Here is a 20,340-nt window from a genome sequence, read left to right as displayed (position 1 = left end):
GGTGCTTTGGTGCTGCTGCCTGGCCAGACCCAGGCACCAGGCACAGGACTGGGGCCTTCCCAGCTGGCTGTGCCCCCGCTGCCTTGCTGCCCCATGACAGCCCTGCTGTGAGCTCCTGCTGCCACAGGAGCTGCATGAGGTGCTCGTGGGGTCTCATGAGCTTGGGCATGTGCCCTTGGCCGGCAGAGCTGAGCCCTGCGCCCCTGCCTGCACCCCTGTACTTTTCTTTGTTGACAGGAAGAAGTGTGTGCATGCTGGGGATGGTGTCTGCAGCTGGGGATGCAGCTGGGGTGGCTGCAGCGTTCCCCATTGCAGCCAGCTTAGCCAGAGCTGGTGGGAGAGGCTGCTTTTGTTCTGCCTGCAAGGTTTTACCATCATCAGTGATTTGGTGTGGTTTCATCTGGGCCTCGGTGCGTGGTAGCACAGAGCACACACACATTTACTGTTCAGACTGCTGTTTAAATGGCCATATACAGAAATATGTGAGGAGAAGGCTTAGCTGTGCATCATGGAGAGCTGGTTTGGTCTGAAAAGCTCACGCCCTTCTCTGGATGCATTGCAGACTGATGTAAAACGTTTTCTGCATGGCTTCCCCTGTGCTGAGGTGGCTGGTCAGGTGTCCTGTGCCACCCTCTGTGCGTGGCTGCAGAGCCTCAGGAGTGCGGAGCTCACGCCGGGGCCGTGGTGGGAAGCAGAGGGGCACAGATGGAAGCCAGAGCTGTGTGCTTGGCAGGGGCTGGAAGGGGGTACCAGGGGAGGTGTCCTGGCTGCAGCCTGCCCTGGTCAGTGCCACACTGTGCCACCAGCTCCCCATGGCTGCTCAGCTTACCCAGGTGGCATTGGGTCCATCTGCTGTGGGTGACTCCACAGCTGAGCCCCAGCCTCACCCCATGCAGGGGTCTGCTGCTAGTGGAGAGAGCAGTCCCTTGTCCTCTCCAGGCTGGGGACAGTGGGCACATGACTGTGCTTTCTTGGAGCTGGGGTGCCCTCCTGGTGCCCACCCGCCACTGGGCTGCGTGCTGGGGGCAGCAGCCTCTTCTGGGTGGGCTCCCTCATTGCCCACCCCAGACAGGGACCCGTGTCCCTCCAGCCTGACCGTGCCTCCCTCCAAGCACTGCCATGCCCATGCTCTCTGCCAGCTGCTGGTTCTCAACCTGCTTCCATGTTCCTCTGGTGCCATTTAGCTGAAAATCAAGTCTTCTCTAAGCAGGGAAACTCGGTTTTCTAGTGTTGGTGTATGCTGGTTTATGAGATATTCATCTTGGTAAAACATGAACACTCTGCTAGCTCTCAGGTCTGGGGAAAATCTGAATTCTGCAGCATTAGAGAAAGGTCTTTCTAAAATCTGAGATAATTTAAATTATAAAGGTGGCAGTAGCACATTCAGTGCTGGGTTTTTTGTTGGTTTGGATTAACAGTGCTTTGTTTTCAAAGTCATGCAGAAAAATATTTTGCAAGGGATTTATTTATTTAAATATTTTTAATATCAGCAGTCAAAAATTCAAGTGTAAAAGGCTATGCAAAAACAGCAATAAAGTAATACAAAGCTATAAAAGCTTATGGTGAGAATTTAATGCAGAAACAGCTGTTATTTCCTTGGGAGTTGAGGTATATAAACTCTTTCGTGGCTGCATATCCCCACAATCGTGGTGTGAGGAATTAGCACTCACTGCAGTGTGCAAACGGAGCCCGCCAGGCTCTGAGGCAGCGATTCATCTGTACCCAGGAGCTAAATATGACAATGTTAGCATTTTTCATTTCCCTGACGTTACCATTAATAAAGCAATGATCCAAAAGAAGCTTTGCTGAGTCTGTTCTTTATGCTTCCATCACTCACGACTAGATAATTTCACACAGGATCGTTTTTAAATTAAATGACGATAAAAGCGCTCTGCTGTCCTGTGCTCACTAGTTCATAGAAGTCTATCAAGTCATTAATGTGTCATGACAAACTGCGAGTTGCATACTAGAGTAATTAATTATTTGCATAAATAACAGGTTGAACTTGGTGCTTTGAACCGTAATGACACGTGCATCACGTCATGGACATCCTGGAACCTCTGGCAGAGGTCACGGGAGGGTGAGGGCTGACCTGGCACGCAGGCAATTCCATCTTCACGTGCTTCCAGTGGGCAGGAGCTTGGAAGCTTTTGTGCTCCCAAGTTCTTCATTGATGGCTCCTTCAAGAGAGCATCTGATCTTTAGAGTTTCAGTGAACAATTATACAGATTTTCATAATCACCATTAATCACCACATATTTTTCAAGATAATTACAGCAACTATTATTTAGATTTCTCTTTTATGTGCACATTGTAGAAAAGAACAAGTGCTTATTACGCTGGGTAGAGAACTACAGTCTGAAGTTCTTTGTCATCCAGAAACTCATTATGTTAGCTGATGCTGCCTGTGAAAGTTCGTCAGCATGTTCAAATTAGGGTAGCATTGGCAGGTCTGATTATTTAAATCTGGTAGCTTTGCTAAAAATATAGTTATTCAAGAAAGATGAATTACTAATTTGACAACTGAGATTTAGTTGGAGTCTGCAGCACAGAAGGCAGAATCTCTTGAGTGCTTAGAGGAGGATGACAGTACTTTTTCAGATTAAAGGGAGAATTCCTAAGCGAGCTAACAAGTTGGATTTATAGACCGTGCTTTGGTGTCCTCCCTGATAGAGCCTTAGAGCAAGTCTTGGTAAATTACTTAAAGTAGCCACCAGGTAGAAGTTGGTCCTGCACCGCCGAAGGGGCCCTCACTGAGGCATCCATCCACCTCCTGGCTGCTGTGGGGGATTCACGGGAACGCTGTCCTTCAGGGCTGGGCTTTAGGAGTGCGGTTATGGCTGCTGGCACCTTTCAACTCTTAGTCTAATTTCAGTGCCTGAGCTTATCAGCTGTGACTCTCAGCGAGAAGCTGATCCTGGGAGGCAGCAAACAGCCATTGGAAAGAGTTTTCCTTCTGAAATCCCATTTTATGCTGTTCCATTTTGAGGGAGAAGAGCTCAGGCACCTCCCTCACCTGTTGCAGGTGCTGTGGGTATAGTGGCACGGGGAGAACTGCTGGGTTCAGCCCCTGGGTGGGGGACCCCAGTGGGCAGGCATCCTTCTGGCAGTGAGGCTTTGTGGGCAAGAGCAGCTTTGCCTGCCTGTGTAAGGAGGCTTTAACCTGCAAGGTGCAAACAGTTATAATTTTTCTTCAGAAATGTTTTAAAGTCACAACCTTTAAAGATGTTGAAACCTGTGCAGGTCATTGCGGGAGCTGCTCCTGTACTGGTGTGAGTAATGCTGTACAACTGGGACCTCACCCACTGTTTTTGTTTGACTCAGCACAGGTACCTTTGGAAAGAGCTGTGCTTTATCATTCACCAGAACCAGTTCCTTTATCCCCTGGTGTTGCCATCTGCTGGCCTCAGACGTGGTGCAGATTGACTTGGAGGAGCCTGGAATAGCTTTTGGCCAGACTAAAATAGGAACTGCAGCTCAGGGCCAGGGCCTGGTCTGTTAGTGTGGCACTCCCCATGGAGGTGGTGACACAGGGCAGGATCTCAACACAGTGCTTGCTCATCAGAGCCTGCCAGGAATGCTTTAAAGGCAAGAGGAGGGGGAAAAAAAAGGAAAAAGGGAGGAATCAGAAGCTGACGATGATGTTTATTTACAGCACAACATCAGGACAAGGGACATGAAATTGAAATGCCCTCCTACAGTTCTGGTTTTATTAAATTTTGTTATGAAATTAACTGCTGTAAACAGCAACTGTGTGCTGCCTCATGGTGTGTGGCAGGAGCAGTGGCCCCAGACCCCAGTGCTGGACACCCCAGTGCTGGACACCCCAGTGCTGGATACCCAGTGGGGCTCCAGTGTGGCGATGGGAGCTCTTTCCTGCTGTTGCTGGAGCTGCCTGGCCCTGGAGATCATCATGACCATCCCTCTCCTGCAAGTCTCCATGAGCTGCTGTGGGAATTGGGCCTCAATTGAAATCCTCATGAATGCGAAAAAAACGTCTTGGACAGCAGCAGCGATGGGTGTCTCGTGCTGTGTGTGGGGCAGCAGGCAGTCCTTCCCCCAGAGCGGTCACTTTGTGCGGGGCCTTTGCTCAGCCTGGGATCAGAGGTGAGGAGGAACACTGCTCCCCAAGCATCTCGGGGGCTCCCCACTGCCTGCCTGCAGCCCCTTGGGTGCCCAAAGGGCTCCAGGAGCCCAGCAGAGCTGTGGGGCGAAGTGGGGCTGTTGCCCTCCCGGCACTGGGGCAGGTAGAGGCAGCAGCCTCTGGGGCCTTGTTTCTGTAAAGTTTCCAGAATTGGTGGTATTTAGACCCTCGTGACTCTGGTGCCTGGCTGTGAAAGGAGCCTGCTGAATGCACGCCTTGTTTTCTGCTTTCTGCCTTTAATGCATTTTAGCAGCAGGCTGGTGACGGGCCTGACACGCCGGCTCCGCGCACACTCCTGCGCTCGGGGAGTGCAGCATTAATAACACACTTCCATGCATCATGCCATTTTTAAGCATGATCGTTATGATAAAGGGCATATACTTAATTACAGGCCTGCTTAATTACAGCTCTGTTGAAGCTCGTTTGTTTAGGAGAGTGCTAATTGCGCTGCTGAGCCTTTGGCTCACCCTGCTTTCATCTGCTGCTTCGCTCCCTAGTCCTGAGCTCGTGGCTGAGCGCGGGGCTGAGGGCTGGGGGAGGCTCTGGGGGCTGCAGGGATGCTCTCACTCGGCGTGGCTCAGCCTTTAGATTACTTTACAAAAGCTGGCGTGTGGCTGATCAAAGCGGGTTTCTGTCGGATAACAAATGCAGATGGTCTTCTAGGTTTAAAACTTCCTGGATTTGGTGATGCTGCTTTTCATCTGTTTCCTTTTGTTTCTCTTCATGCTGTGGCTGCCACACAGCACTTTGATAACAAAATACTCCATTGGAGAGGGTTTTTAAATCAAAAATAGACAAAGCAAATGTAAAAAGCCACACAGCACCTTTGATAACAAAATACTCCATTGGAGAGGGGTTTTAAATCAAAAATAGACAAAGCAAATGTAAAAAGCTAAGTATTCTTAAATGGTCCTTGTTAAATCGCTAATCTGGTAACTAAGTGGTGCTGGTAGGAGTTACAAACGGCAAGCAGAGAAATGCTGGGTTCGTGGGCACAGATCCTTTCTGAAAGGAAACCCTATTTGAGGATCACAGTGGGGCATTTCACAGCTTAAATTTGTGTTAATTTGAACTTTTTATTTGTTTCAGAGCTGAAATTTAAAGACTTCAATGTTAGAGGTGTAAGTGTAATAAAGGGGGTGTATCAGCCTTAGAAATATGCCCTTTTCAGTCTTGTGTGCAAATTGCTGAGTTACATGTTTTAAAAATAAGTGTCTCCCTTGTGCTGCCACATCTCTTGGCAGGCTCCCTATGATGTCTCCAAGGTGGTGATAGCAAGACACACTGAACATCATTGCACTAAGATAAATATACAAGAAATAAAAAGGCAAACAGTGCTCTGAGTACCATTAAGGTTGTGCTGCAGAGAGAGCTGAAGGCAGTGACACGAGACTGTGCCATGTGCCGTCATGTCCTCATGTCTGTCCTTGTATTCCATTGGTTTCTGTCCTCCAGACGTGGTTTGCAAGTGTCTGAGCTCCTTTGCTCACTGTTGAGTTTGCACTGGCAGCAGCCAGGCCGGGGAGGGCACTTGGCCCCAGGTGTTTGTCGTCATCCTGTCCAGGTGGTAGCACTTACTGCCTAGTACACAGGTGGTGGTTCTGACTGCTTTGGGGTACAAGTCCCCTGAACCAGCTGTTCCTCGTTCTCTTGCTCAGACACCACCCAGTGTGCTCAGCTGGTTTGGTGAGGAGGTGGTAAATAGATGTGTGTTCTCCTTCCAGTTTCAAATACTGTCCTGCTTTGGCAGCTGAACAAAATTGGAAAATGCAAAATTGACACCATGAAATTGTATATGGACAGAGCAGGGAGGATTCATTGGATTCCTGGTTTGGTAGGGACTGACCCAGCTATGTCTTAAATGGAAAGAAACCACTGGCAGGTTAGAGGGAAGGAAAGGCTGGCAGTAACATGTAGGAGCAATCAGTCATGTGTCAGTGCTGTGAATACTTGATCTGTCACTGGGAATGTGAGAAGTTACATGTCAGAAATCAGCTGGAAATGTGACGTGATGTCTTGTCCCTTTCAGCAATGGATGGAGTGCCTTTTATGATTTCAGAGAAGTTTGCCTGTGCTCCTGAAGGGGTGAGTTGCCTTCATTGTTCTCCCAGTGTCTGAAATTCATTGTTTCGTGGAAAGCGATCACAAAACATCAACAATATTACCTGCTTCTGGAAGCTTTTCTGTTGTGGGGCCAAATATATAACCAGTGCTTGAGATGGGCCGAGGTTGCCCATCACAATAGTTGCCCATTGGGTGGGAAGGGCTTTTGCCAGATCACTTCTAAAACTGAATTGTCCTGGGATTGGAAAATTTATTGCCATCAGAAATAGGAATGGCAATGGGACTCCCTGGTGCTGGAAGCATTTCTAATTTCTTAGCATAGATTGTAAAGAAAGCTGCAGATGTGGAGTTCTGGATTTGACCTGCCATGGGGATGGCATAGTGCCATCAGCTTTACTACTTTCCGCTGGCACCCCAGAAGTTCAGGGCAGTGGTAGTGGCAGGGTGCACCCCAGTGCTGGCAGCTGTTGGAGGCTCCTGCCTGGCTGCGGGGCGAGCTGGAGAGGGCACCGAGTGCTGCCTGCTTGGCACCAGGCACTGCAGGGCATGGCAGAGCGGGAACCCTGGGAGGGGTTCAGAATGACATCTGAGTGTCACTGGACCAGTACTTGTTAAAGTTTATGATCCAGAGCTCAAAGATCAGCATCCCACTACCAGTTCCTGAATCCATCCGATGCTAAACCAGTATCTTTCTAAAAATCAGTTTGCAAGAAGCTGTTAAACCATCAACTGTGTCTGATTTTTCAGTAGCACTCTGGCTTTGTGCTTTCTTCTTCCTGCTGACAGGGGGTTTTGCACAACCCTTGCTTTCTGAAAGGGTTGTTTATGGGCCGTTATTCCCAGAAAGATGGAGTCCCTGCTGCGAGGACAAATGCAGAGAGATTAGGTCGTGCTAATCCTCCCAGCGGATCCTTTAGACACCATTGCCACCATATGGTCAGTTTGGTCGAGGCTTCCCACAGCCAGTGCCTCTCACACCTCGCTGCTGCTGCCACAGAAGTCCATGGGGTGTTACAGACTGTGTCCTGCAGCGGGAGATGGTGGCAGATCTATCTCTGAGGCGGGGATGAGTGTCGGCTGTCCCGCTGAGGGAGAAAGGCATTGGAGCTGTTGGCCCCAACCCGCCGTCTGCTGCTTCGCTCTCCTGGTGCAGTGAGGAACAGGGCCATCCCTGTTTACAGATGGTGTCTCTAAGTCTCTGGTGATAGAGTGTTTGCTGACTTTAAACAAAACAAACCCAAAACAACAACCACCACCACCCACCTAAATTTGACATTGTTTCTTTGTTGCCAGATGCAGCCAGTTGATCTCTTGGGCATCACAATCAAAACCCTTGCAGAAATTGAAAAGGAGGTAAGTAGTGCCATCCAGCACTGAGCAAGTCACAAGAGCTTTGTTTACTTAGTTGTAAGATACCTTCCCTTGTAGAAAAGGCTTCTCTTGTCTTTCCCAAATCACTGAGGGGGGATAAAGTCAAGCAGTAAGCTCAGGATCAGGGATGTCCTCTGTGATCCATGCTGAGTGAAGGCGCTTTAGGTGGTGCATCTAATGGCAAAGTTTGGGGCCCTCTGTTTAATTCCAGATGTCTGTCTTGGTTAACCTTTCTCATGAATTAACAACACATACTGCAGGCAGGAAGGTGCCTCTTGCATGTCAGGAAGGCAAATGGACTTGACTCAGCATTATCAGTGAACACCATCAGTTTTCAGTTTGGTGATGCTGTTAAGTTGTTGTCAGGGGAACTGGGCTGCGTTTCAGTGGGTGTGAGTGTTTGAAAAGCTCCGGGAGGAGGCAGCCACCAAACCGAGGGTGGTCCCAAGGGACCATTCTGTCACATGGTGCTGAGGAGCTGCCTGCTCTGCAGAGGTGGCCTCGCAGACCAGGAAGAAATTTGTCTCAGCAGCACGTACTTCTTCAGGCACCATTGGTCACAAAGACCTTCTCCTGTGCCAGCCAGCTGGGTTCAAGGCAGAGAGTAACAAGATGACATCACAAAACTGCCAGACCGCTCAAAGTTTCTCCACTTTTTGATTCCAGTTGTGACTCCAGTTGCCTAAATCGATCCTCTTCTGCCTGGAAGTTTTGTCTTGAGTACAAGAAGAAGGTGATCAGCTGCCAGGGCTTTTGCAGGCATGCAGTGGGCCTGCAGTGGTGGCTCTGGAGATGCTGCCTGACAGGGGCAGTGGCTGACAGAAGCACCCGTTGCCTCAGGTGCTGCGGTCCTGCCACATGGCACATGTGCTGTGCCTCTGCTCAGGACTGCCTGCGTCTGTCAGGAGGAGCCCTGGGAGCCCGGCGTGCTCAGGGCTGGCAGCCCCTCTCTGTGCCTGCCTCCTTCCTCGCTCTTGCTGGGAGCTGGCCAGGGAGCAGATGGTCTTTTGGCCAAGTGGTGCTGGATTTGCTTCTGCAGCATCTCTGTGTGTTACCTGGTGTGGAAGAGGTCTGGCAGCTTGGAGGCTGCCTGGAGGGCTGGGCTGGGCTGTGCAGCCCTGCCTGTACCCTCACAGGCCTGTGGAGTGCAGGGACACCAGCATTGGAATCATTTGTGTGGGCCAGGGAAGAGAGGCTGATACCTGCTGGCTCTGCCACAGCTCCTGCTCCATCATAGGCTGTGTGCATTCCAGAGTAATGAAAAGTATGTTTATGCAGCCCATATTCCTTGATGAAGCATCTTGTCTGCACATAGAGAGCTACACATATAAATATTGTGAATTTCAGCATGGCTTTATTTCCCTTGCAAGCAATAGCACCATTACAGCAAATCTTCTGGATTTCCAAAGCAGCCAGAACATTCTCCCTGGAGCAAGATGCCTTGCAAAAAATATTCCCAAAGAATTCCAAGAGTTATTGTTCTCTGTTGCCACATTTGCAGATGTATGCACCCATCCTCCAAGCTGCAGGCAGCTGAGTGACAGGACTCCACCCTGTCAGGAAAATGATGGAAATGGGCGCAAATCCTGGACTGCACCCAGGCTGCTCTCATTGCTCCAGGATGGCACAGCCATGCCCAGGGCATTGCGTGGAGACCTGGAGTGTGAAGAGGTGGTGAAGCACAGGTGTGAGCGGTGTGTGCTGTTGCTCGTGGCTGCTTTGGTGGGTGTAGGATGGACAGCAGAGGAGCAGAGCCCTGGCAGCGCTGCCGCCGGCTCTCCCTGGCGGGGCTGTGGGGCTTTGTCCTCACTGTTCCTGCCTGTCCTGGCTAGGAGAGCATTGCCAAGCAGGCACTTGGGCAGGTGCAGGCGACAGCAAAGGTGTTGGCACTGTCACTGCGGCTCTGCGGTGCCCGTGGCTGTGGCAGAGAGGGCAGTGGTCCGGCCACTCCTGGGGCACATCTCATCTTCCTTTGAGCTTGGTGTGGAGTAAAAAGTCTAGAGAGAGTCTAATTAGTAAAGCAAGCATCCAATACTCATCATTCCTTTTAAACTGACAGGGAAAGCAGCTCGTTTAACCACTGAATTGCTACAAGTTATCATGGGCTGCTCTTCACAAATATATTTAATGAAGAAGTTGTAAATCTAGAAGAGCTTAAAATTTTAATTTTCCACAGCAATATTTTTTCTTGTTCGCATGTTTGTAGTCAATTCTCCAGAGTGCAGTCACATGAAATGTTCTTTAAATGAACATATTTGCTAACTGGCATGATTTCAGTTTTTAAAACATTGGTTCCAGCAATTAGGAGTTTCCTCAGTTCCCCAGTGACTGGAGAGATTCGTCTTGATTATAATTGCTCTTAGCCACGCATATCTAATTTGTGTCTTTTTAAGTGTTAATTAGTAAACAGTTTGAGCTGACATCTTTATGCGTTTGGGTGTTGAAAAATGACGCCTATTGCGAGCGGCGCGGGGCGGCGTCGCGACAGGGAGGTGCTGCCGGAGGGTGACGGGCACAGCCCCGGCACAACCCCCGAGCCCCGGCACAGCCTTGGCACAACCCCCGAGCCCCCGGCACAGCCCCCTCACAGCCCCCTCACAGCCCCCTCACAGCCCCCTCACAGCCCCCTCACAGCCCCGGCACAGCCCCCTCACAGCCCCCTCACAGCCCCGGCACAGCCCCCTCACAGCCCCCTCACAGCCCCGGCACAGCCCCCTCACAGCCCCGGCACAGCCCCGGCACAGCCCCCTCACAGCCCCCTCACAGCCCCGGCACAGCCCCCTCACAGCCCCCTCACAGCCCCGGCACAGCCCCCTCACAGCCCCCTCACAGCCCCCTCACAGCCCCGGCACAGCCCCGGCACAGCCCCCTCACAGCCCCCTCACAGCCCCGCCCGGGGCCGCCCCGTTCCCGCCCGGTGGCGCCGCCCGGCCCTGCCCGGCACGAAGCCGCGGCGCCCCCTGCTGGCCCCGCTCCGCCCCGACCGCCGGGATGGGCCCGGCGGGACCGGGATGGGCCGGGACGGGCTCGGCGGGACCGGGATGGGCTCGGCGGGACCGGGATGGGCTCGGCGGGGCCGGGATGGGCTCGGCGGGACCGGGATAGGCTCGGCGGGGCCAGTCCCGTGTGCTCGAGAGGAGCAGGACCCCCGCAGCTCGGCGCTGCACTGGTGGTCTCCCAAGCTGGGACGGAGGGGAGATGTCGGCATTGGAGCAGAGGCAGCACAGCCCCAGCACAGCCCTGGCACAGCCCTGGCATAGCCCCAACACAACTGACATGGACCTGGCACAGCCCCAGCACAACTGGCACAGTCCCAACACAGGCCTGACACAACCCCACCTTCTACTCAGATGGTATAGACCTGGCACAGCCTTGCACAGTGAGAACAATCCCAGCACGGCCCTGACACAACTGGCACAGCCCCAGCACAGCCACAGCCCAACCCCGGCACAACTGGCACAGCCTCAGCATAGCCCTGGCACAACTGGCACAGCTCCAGCACAGGTGGCACAGCCCCAGGCCAGGTGCCAGCACAGTTGCTGGTTCCCAGGGTCACCTCGCTGGCAATGTGTCTTGTGCCCTTGGCCAGCTGGCAAGGAGTGGTCCAAGGCCACAGGGAGATGTGTTTGTGACGTTCCAGGGGCCACAAATGGGACACTGGGAGATGTGTGGGGGGCAGTCCCCATGCGAGGCCATTGCAGTGGGTGTGCTGTGGTCATGGGCAGCTCCTGCCCTGACAGCCCCCTCGCATGGCACTGCTTCGACTGCCCACCCACCGTGGGTGGGCCACTGCCACCTCAGCCTCTCCTGGGGTGCCCTGGCAGGGGCCAGGGTGGCCCAGGGCCTGCAGGGTGCAGCCACAGCGTGCCACGAGATGGCACTGCTACAGTGCACGGCAGGCGCTGCAGCTCCTGGGCTCCATGGCTGTGCGGGGCTGTCCCTCAGTTGCAGGGGTGTCCCTCAGCTGCAGTGACATTGTGGGGGTGCAGAGATGTGTATATAGAAATTTTCATCCACCTCGTCAAACCAAAAATGTTAATTCTGATAGTACCGGCTTGTGTATAAAACCTGCCAGGGGGAATCTTTCTGAGTAGCTGCTTTATGTGCAGGATGAGTATGGTCATGTTTGTGTTAATGCTGGGTTTTGAGGGAGGGGGTAAATCCTACCTGGGGCGGTCACTGCTGTGGGGTCAGGTGATGCCAGCAGGCTCACCGAGTATGGCCCTACCTGGGCCAGCTGCTGCCAGGCCCAGTTTTTACCGCATTCTTCTGCTCCTTGTATCGTCCCACCCCAGGCATGAGCAGTGTGGCTGCATGGTCACATGCCCTGGCCTGGGCTGCATGGGTCGGTGCCCCAAGGTTCCCTCTCTCTGCTTTGCCCTGCAGTACGACTACAGCTTCCGGACGGAGCAGAGCGCGGCGGCCCGGCTGCCACCCAGCCCCACCCGCTGCCCGCCGGTCCCGCCGTCCTGAGGGGCCATCGGCCGGAGCAGGCGTGTGCGTGCATACTACTGAGCGGGACACAGGACACAGGACACAGTGCTGGGACTGCCCTGGCACACCTCCGTGCACCCGGCCACCACCGCCGCCCTGCGCTGCACCATCCCCTGCACACGCCGCTCCACGCGTTGGGACCCCCCTCGGCAGCTGCACCCCACACACTGCTGCAGACCCCTCTCCATGTGAGTACAGGACTGGGAGCCTTGGTCATCCCCACTTTGTAACCCTGCTGCAGGACAGTCACAGAATCCAGAGCTGTAGCAAACCCCTGCAAACACAGCTGGGAGCTCGCAGACCATCGAGAACTCTCAGCCCTAAAAGGAACAGTGAAAGGCACGGCTGGGTAACGCTGCCCAAGCTGCTGTGGAGCTGGTCAGCTCTCTATGCCTTGCAGCAGGAGGTCCCTGCGGTGCGCGGTCCAGTGGCAGCACTGAGCTGCAGCAGATGCCCCATCCTTCTGCCAAGGTCTGGGCACAGCAGTTCTGCCACAGCCAGGATCAGCCCCCCCCATACACCCACTATAGTCACTGGATTTGCTGTAGCTGGGGGAGCTGGGGCCGCTGGCTCATGCCTGTCTTGGACTCTCCCTGGGCACTGGCAGGGCAGGGCAGGGCGGGCAGAGCGCCAAGGTGAAGCACCTCCGCTTTGCACAGGGTGTCCATGTGTCCATCCGGATCTAGACCAACAAACTCCTGTGTTTATTTCCGTCTGGATGCTGGCAGCACCACGCTGGCAGAGCCTGGCAGCACCCTGCTGACCCGGCCAAGCTGCCTGTGGAGCCAGGACCCTGCTGACAACTGGGATGCCATCACCTGCCCGTCACTCGAGACAGTTCTCTAATGTGCCCCGCTAGCTGCTAAAATAAGAGATGTGCCTGTTCCCTGGGCACTCCCAGGGAAGCACTGAACTCTGACATGGCACAGGATGAGAGTGGGATGCATTAAACCCTGACCTGAGCCCCCTGTGATCGCTGACCTGGGCTCACTCCTGAGCCAAATGCATGTCTTGGAGAAGTCTGTTGCTGTAATAAGTTATTTACAAGTGCCCATGTGACTCCATGCTGCTCTTTCAAGTCTCTGCTGTAAAACAAAGCTACATCATGGCAGCAAAATGGCAATTTTTGAGTAAGTGTTAAAACATACAATTTTTTATATTGTAAAATAGTGATTTCCTGACCCCACTGAAATGCAATTGCCATGGTAACAGTAACAGTGTTGTCTCTCAGCCTGGGTCATATGTGTGCCCTGACCCGCTTTGCACTGCCTTGGATTGATCTGGCATTTGCTAGTTGCACAGAATGGTGACTGTCTGTGCAGGTTTTGTACTGTCAGCTTCTATTTTTTATTTGTACATATGTAAAATATTTCTTGTCCAAAGATTCATTTCTGGTTTTAAGGCACCGCACCATACTGCTGGGATAATGAGCACAAAATACTGTAACATTCAAGACAAACTGAGTCCAGATCTTTGCTTCAGCTGCTTCCAATCAGGTAAATAATTTTCTGGAGCTGCCTCTGTAGAGCAGCCATGTGGTTGGAGAGCAGAGGCCAGTTTGGTTGCAGGTGTGTTAGTTTTGGGCTAAAGAGTTAAGGCTGTGCCATTTGCACCAGCTCTGGAGCCTCGTGTGACCCCCTGGAAGTGCTCGTTTACTTGGAGGTTGCAGCAACATTTTTAGTTGTTATTTATCCTGCCGGAAAGAAAAGCCAGACCTCGCTGCCAGGCTTCACAAAGGCCAGATTGATGATGCCGACATCGACAAATGAACATACCATGGCAGCCTGGTCATTCGGCTCAGGTTCACTTGAAGTTCAAATCCACTCCACGCTGTAGTGCTGTACCCATCTCATCCATCTCTTGTCTGTCTGTTTTTCTGCTTGTAATTTGTTCTGTAGTTTTCTGTGACATCCATTTATAGCTTCTCCTGTGGCTCAGTGGTCACGGCAGGTAGGCAGGACCTGTCTGCAGCCGTGCATTCCTCATAGCTTTGGGATGAGAGCTGACCTTCCCTGTTCCCAGTGGAGGAGTGAGGGCTGCGGGCGGCACAGAGCAGCCAGCACAGTCTGCAGAGCCCCTGGGAGATGGAGAGACCACTGCCAGGAGCCCTTCCTCAAGCTGCCTCTTCCCGTGTGAGGGCAGAGCTGCCTGCACAGTGGCCAGGGGGCTCAGGGAGGAGTGGGTTCTGAGAGCACCGAGCCCTGCACTTGGTGCCACACTCCCTGGGTGTGCCTGGGAAAATGGGTGCAGAGCTTTGAGTCCCTTCTGTGAGATTTAGCTTAGAGATAAAATTGGTGCTTTAATGTTTTAACCAACTGTTAGGTTTGCTCAGCTGCCTTGGAGATAGTGAGCTCAGCCTGCTTTGCAGTGACCTACAGGAGACACTGGGTGCTTGAAACACTGGCAGGACATGTGGCTGGGACAGGCATCTACATCTTCAGGATATATTTGTAGTTATTTCTTCTCTGACACTGGACCAGCAAAGCTGCTTAGGGGTGCACCTGTGAAGAACCTTGAGAGGTGAGTTTGCTCTCCACAGTGCGATCCTGCACCATGGCACTGCAGGGACACCCTGTTCCAAATGCACGACAGGGCAGGTGCATTTCCTCTGGGCAAATGCAATCAAGGTGTTTGGAGCAAGAAGCTGCAGCTGCTGAGAGCCAGCTGAGCTCTCAGCCCTGCTAACCACAGGCTGGAAAACTGGGCGATTCCAGAAGGGAGAGGGCTCAGAGCCAGTGCTTGAAAGCACAGCGAGACACACAGTGCAGGGTGGTTGACTGTGTCAGCTTCTCAATCCACTGCTCAGAGGAAGCTTTTTTTCATTGCACCGCTGAGTTCCCAAGATCCAGAGTGTCAGGTCAGCATTTCCATGGGCAGGTTTTATTGGCTATTCCATAACTTTAGTACTCCCAGCAGCTAGCTCATTGCAAGGCTGGTCCTTGCATCCTCGCAGTGAGTCCTCCATGCTGGCAGGTACCATGGCCACTATGAGCATCTCTCTGCATCTTCCTTCCTGTCCAAAATGCGACTGTGGAAGTATTGGCCCAGGCAATAAATGTTCAAGGAGCCTGATGTGGATGTTGTCTGGCTGTGGAGAAGTCTTCTGGAGCACAAGGGGAGGGGATGAGTCAGTGGAAAGCAACAGAAGTGGATTTGCAGAGCTTTACCAGATGTGCTTGGCTACCTTGCCTGAATTTGTAGAACAAAACTGCTCTCTAGGTAGTTCAGTCTTGCGGCTGATGGAGAAGTTAGTTTGCCAAATTATCATATATCTGCAACAGAGACAGAAAAGCAGCAATAAGGGGTTTGCTTACTGTAAAATACACCTTCTGATGTGAATTCGTAGTGACATGCTGCCTCCTGGATTCCCCACAGCAAGAAGCTGGTCACATGCCAAGGTGACTTGTGCCCACCCAGGCTGGGCTGTGCTGTCTGCTGTGTTAACCATAGAAAGGCAAGAAATTAGAACAGAAAGTGACGTAGAGTGTGAACTTTGTGATAAAATTCAAGTGTGAACAGTTGTAGTGGGTGTGTCCCCTGTGGGAGCACCTCGTAGCCGTAGTTCCGTAGGAGTGAACTTTGTCAGACTTTTCCTGTGGCTGTCCCTGCGTGTGCCTGCAGTGTTTGTCAGAGGATCCCTGCGAGCCTCCTGTGCAGTGAGAAGTTGCTGGTAGTCTGTAGCCTTGGGCTTGTTTGGTTTCACACCCACCACTGCCCCCTCAGTGTTCTGAGCTCTCCAGACTGAAGGTGCACACTGCTGAGCCTGGAGAATTCCCTGCATGGGCAGGCACGTGCCAGGCAGATGCTAGTGGCAAGGGCATGCATCTGCTGACTTTGGAATCTCCTCTTCTGTGGGGCCCTGAGATCTCCTGGGGGGAGGGAAATCAGGATGTGGTGCCTGCAGAGCTGGCTGGTCCCATGTTGGCCCTCACCTCCCTGCTGCCCCCAGGGTGACATAGGGTCTGTCTCCCCAGATGTGCCTGTGGCCTCTCCCACGACAGCCCCAGGAGCCCAGAGAGGTGTTCCCACTCCTCCTGAAGGGCAGGCACGTCTTGCTACATGCAGATAATTACCTCAGCCTTGGAGCCTTGACTAACAGCCGGGAATCCCTCCCAGCAGTGGGAATCCCGGCAGGGGCAGCCCAGCGGTGCTGGTGTCAGTCATCCCGAGCCAGATCCCCCTGGCTGTGGTGCAGGGAGCAGGGGAGGCTGCTCCCCTGCTCACAAACAAGCTCAGTGAGGTGCTGCTCAGTTCATTCACCACAGGGAAACCAAACACTTTGGATATTCTGGTCATTTGTTACAAAATTGTTTCCTAACAGCAACAGATTTAAATGTCATCATGCAAATGGCAGAGAAGAACCTTTTATGCAGTTGCAAAGTGGTTTTCTAAGATGGTTGGGTTATTGAAAGTGATTTTACTGTGCATTAATCTTATGAATGTTACTATGTTTTATATTTATTTTAGATGACCCTCCTGTATTTTACAAAGGGAAGTTTCATTCTGTGATAACTCAGTCTGTATTCTTAATATAATTTGTTAAATGAAACTTGTTTTAATCAGTTTATTCTCTGTGCTTTGTGTTTTAATTTTCTGACTGAAATAGCTACCTGGATTGGAATGGTGAATTGCAGGGGTGGCAGCACGATCCCCTGTAGGGAACATGCTCTTGTTTTGGGTTTTTTGTTCTTGGAAATTGGATATAAAAACCCTTCGAAAATCTGTCTAAAATGTCTTACTCCAAAGGTATGCTGTGAAGTCAAAAATAGAAGTCAACCCAGCTCAATTTAAGTGTTTTATGGGGCAGGACAGGGCAAAACCTGGCAAAACCGGTCCTTGGCACAGGGATGGTGCCTGTGGCAGTGAGGGCAGTGCTCGGCTTGGGGCAGTGCCCGTCCCATCAGCTCTGCCCACGGCCACCTGGTCTGGGCTGCGGTGGCCACGCTGGCCTCACTGTGGGCAGGTGGGCACCCCCACGGGGGAATTGGCTGCTCAGCCAGGGAGAGGCCAATACCACACCACTACACTGAAAATTCTTATTCTTTATGCTAAATTATTCTTCTGAACTTGACCCCGGCTGGTGGTGCACAGTCTGACCTCTGGCATCTTCTCACCCCAGCCAATATTTCTGTCTCACTTATTTTGAGTGGTCTTTGAATTAAGGGAGATTAATACCCGAGTTCCCGACATTCTCTTCAGGCACATGTTTTTATAACCTTTTGAAAGCAGTACCACTTGTTCCACCAAAAGCTGCAGCAGCGTCCCGGAGCTGCCGTGGGAGCCGTCACTGGCACCTGATTGAATGTTCTGCCTGGGGAGGAGGTGGTGTGGGGAGGACATAAACCAGAGTGGGCCCATCCCACGCCAGCCTGTGGCTTCCTGGGGTGGCAGGTGGGCACAGAGCTGCCCGGAGCCATCCCTGTGCTGGTGGGGCCTGCGAGCGTCTCCGTCCATCTGCCTGCTCAGCTGCTGCCCCTGGGCACGGGCTCAGTCCTGGGCACGGGACACTGGTGGGGCTGCAGACCCAGTGCCTGGGAATGCTGCTGAGCTTCCAGGCCCACTGGCCAGGAGGACCCCCATCCTCCAACATGGGATGGGACAGGAGCTGGCTCACATCATCCATCATTCACAGAATTTGGTTTCTAAGGAAAATTTCTAATTTCTTCTGCTCTGCTTAGTGTTTTCAGCCATGGGAGTGGCCATTCCTTTCCAGTGAGGTGTCTCCTGGTCATTCCTGCCCCCAAGGAAATCCTCCCAGTGCCCAAGGGGAGCAGCCCGTGTGGGACTGGAGCTGGCTGGTGTGGTCCCTGCAGCATCAGAGGGTTGTGTCAGGCTTTGTGTGCCGGTGGCTTTGGTGGTCTTTGTTTTCTTTTCTCCTCTCCCTCCTACAGCTTTAAAAATTAACTTGCCTGGGGAGTTCCTTAAAATCCTTTCCTTTCTCTGGAATGATGGATAAGCCATGTAACTGATTGTCATGGCCCTAGAGAAGATAAACATCTTCTGCAGTTTAAAATAAAACCTCCTCACTCCTTGGTTAATAAGTGTTGAAAGAAGCACAAACAGAGCTAACATGGGATTTCCATGACTAACAAGATGACCACATCAGTGAATGTTGTTTGGGGTTAAAAATGACTCAGCTTTTGCTTCCCCTGGGTAAGATGTTTCATCCCAGCGCAGGAAAAGCTGCCAACAGCACTTTGAAGCTCTGGCAAACCCGACGGAGCCGGGATTGGGGACTGGGAAGTGTTTGAATGCCTGGTTAAAAAAACCCTCCTAAACTCAGCTCCATGTGTGTGGATTTCTGGAAGATAAAGGAGCCCACAGCTTCATCCAGCCTGTGCTGACTCTTTTCTTTTCAAAAGCCTTGTCAGATGTTTTCACTTTTCTTCTTGCTTTGTTGAAAGATGTAAAAATTTAAGACAACCACAAAGTAAACATTTCAAAACTTTCTATTCTGAAAATTAATGACATTTTCAAAATCCCTCGAATTCCATTTCAGCACTATCAGAAATGAAGATGTTTGGGGTTTTTTGATTGGCAAATTTTCCAGGCAGGTTTTTGTTTGTTGATAACTTTTATTTTTCAAGGAAAATAGATTTATTATTCAGTAGAAACACTAGATAAGTAGATGTCTTGTCAAAATCAAGCAGGTTTTCTTTATTAGAGTGAAATAGTAATGAACTCATCTGCTTCCAATATTTATAAAGAGTAGAGAAGGCCATTAATTCTGCTGCTTGTGAATAAAACCATCTGTGATTTCTTTCCATTTGATGTGTTTTGGTTTTAATATACATTTTTCACAAATAAGTGCAGGGAATTTTTGTGAAAATGTCACATTCAGAATCTCATAAAGAAGGAACGCAAGGAGGGGGAAACGAAATGTTTTGTTAGCTAAGTAATTTCTCACCTTGCACAGAGAGTAAAATTCCTGCCAACTTTAACACATTAGGCGACAGAATTACATGTTCAGCTCTAATGCGATCCATGACATGGAACAAGGCAAACAGAGGATGTTTGGAAGTTTGTTTTCCTTTGGGAATCACACAGCACATTTAACCTAATGTGTCCTGACACTTGAATTATAACATTATGAGCTTCTTCAGGGAAGCAAAATGGTAGATGCCTCTCTTTAAAGCAAAGCAGAAGTTAATAAAACAGGCGACATGTCAAGGAGAAAAAGCCCGAATGAACCATCGTGTGATTCTCGGAGGAAACAGGCTCTGGGCTGGGGTTTTTCCACCAGAAGTGCTGGAAGTCTTGTGACACACTTCTGCTGAGGGTGAAATTCGACCTCCAGGATTTTACTCGATTAAACCGAAAGCTGTGAGAATGCCCCAAGTGGGACCACTTTGTAGTTGGACTTGTGAGTGTGGGATCTTAAATTAAACTGAGTATTCATCCAGCTGCTCTGCCAGGAATTGTTTCACAGTCTTCTCACCACCTCGTGCCATGGAGGCTGTGCTGTGCTGCACCTTTCCCAAACAGTACCTGCGCAGGTGAAGGAGCTGCTCCCAGCCAACACAGCCCAGCCCACCCTCCAGGGCAGCCTCTTTGAGGGGCTGGAATGGGAACGGGACTGTAAATGTGATCTGCTCACTGTCACTGACAAAGTCTGGCTCCAGTTACAGGTTTTAAGGCTCGAATTTAGTGTCCATTGTCCAGCAGGATGGAAGCAGATCCTCGGAGGTTCCTGCAAGTGAAGAAACCTGAATTCAAATAGCAGATGTCCTCACCCAAAGTCCAGAGCTCTGGGTGCTACAGAGCAGGGCAGGCACTCTCCTGGGGAGGGAAAACCGATGCCAGTTATCTCTGAAGAAATGAGTAAACTGATTCTCAGCTACCTGTTGGCAGAGGTAGGAGGGGGCTGCGCTCTTCTCTTGGGAGTTTTCATATCTGTGCCAAGCAGGTGAGCCTGCTCACTGGTTTGCTTATAGTTTATAGTTTTATAATTTAATCTGGTGTGGAACTAGAAAGATAGTAATTGTCCCAAACATTTTTTCATCAAATTGAACAGCACTGTCATCTGGGCAAAGAAACAAAGTTTGATTTTCAACTTCAAAACGTTTACAGGCAGTTGCCAAGCACAGGGCTGTGCCTTGGGCTGGGTTTGGGTGGGTTTGTGCAGGCTCCAGATTGCTGGCCTGGGCCATGGCTGAGCACTGGGGAGGGATGCACTTCCCTGGCAATGGACCCACAGCCCTCCATGGGCCCCTCCCCTCAGACAGAAGCACCAAAATGCTGGGTTTAAATGGTAATGAAGAAAATTC

At 51.5% G+C, this 20,340-nt stretch overlaps 1 protein-coding gene across 4 annotated transcripts in view; it reads left to right on the top strand.

Moving 5' to 3' along the window:
* MVB12B (multivesicular body subunit 12B) overlaps positions 1-16,640 on the top strand; it is a 58,337-nt gene extending 41,697 nt beyond the window's left edge. For all 4 annotated transcript variants that reach the window (XM_051807590.1, XM_051807593.1, XM_051807588.1 and 1 more), the window contains 3 exons: positions 6,174-6,229; positions 7,502-7,561; positions 11,966-16,640. In XM_051807590.1, the coding sequence (XP_051663550.1) occupies positions 6,174-6,229; positions 7,502-7,561; positions 11,966-12,052 (203 nt within the window). In that variant the 3' untranslated portion in view covers positions 12,053-16,640. The remainder of the gene's footprint in view (positions 1-6,173; positions 6,230-7,501; positions 7,562-11,965) is intronic.
* The last annotated feature ends 3,700 nt before the right edge of the window (positions 16,641-20,340 follow it).

Source organism: Manacus candei, unplaced genomic scaffold (assembly GCF_025592945.1).
Source record: "Manacus candei isolate 608988 ecotype Guabito, Panama unplaced genomic scaffold, ASM2559294v1 h1tg000071l, whole genome shotgun sequence".
Classification (NCBI taxonomy): domain Eukaryota; kingdom Metazoa; phylum Chordata; class Aves; order Passeriformes; family Pipridae; genus Manacus; species Manacus candei.
This window is presented reverse-complemented; position numbering and strand designations above follow the sequence as displayed.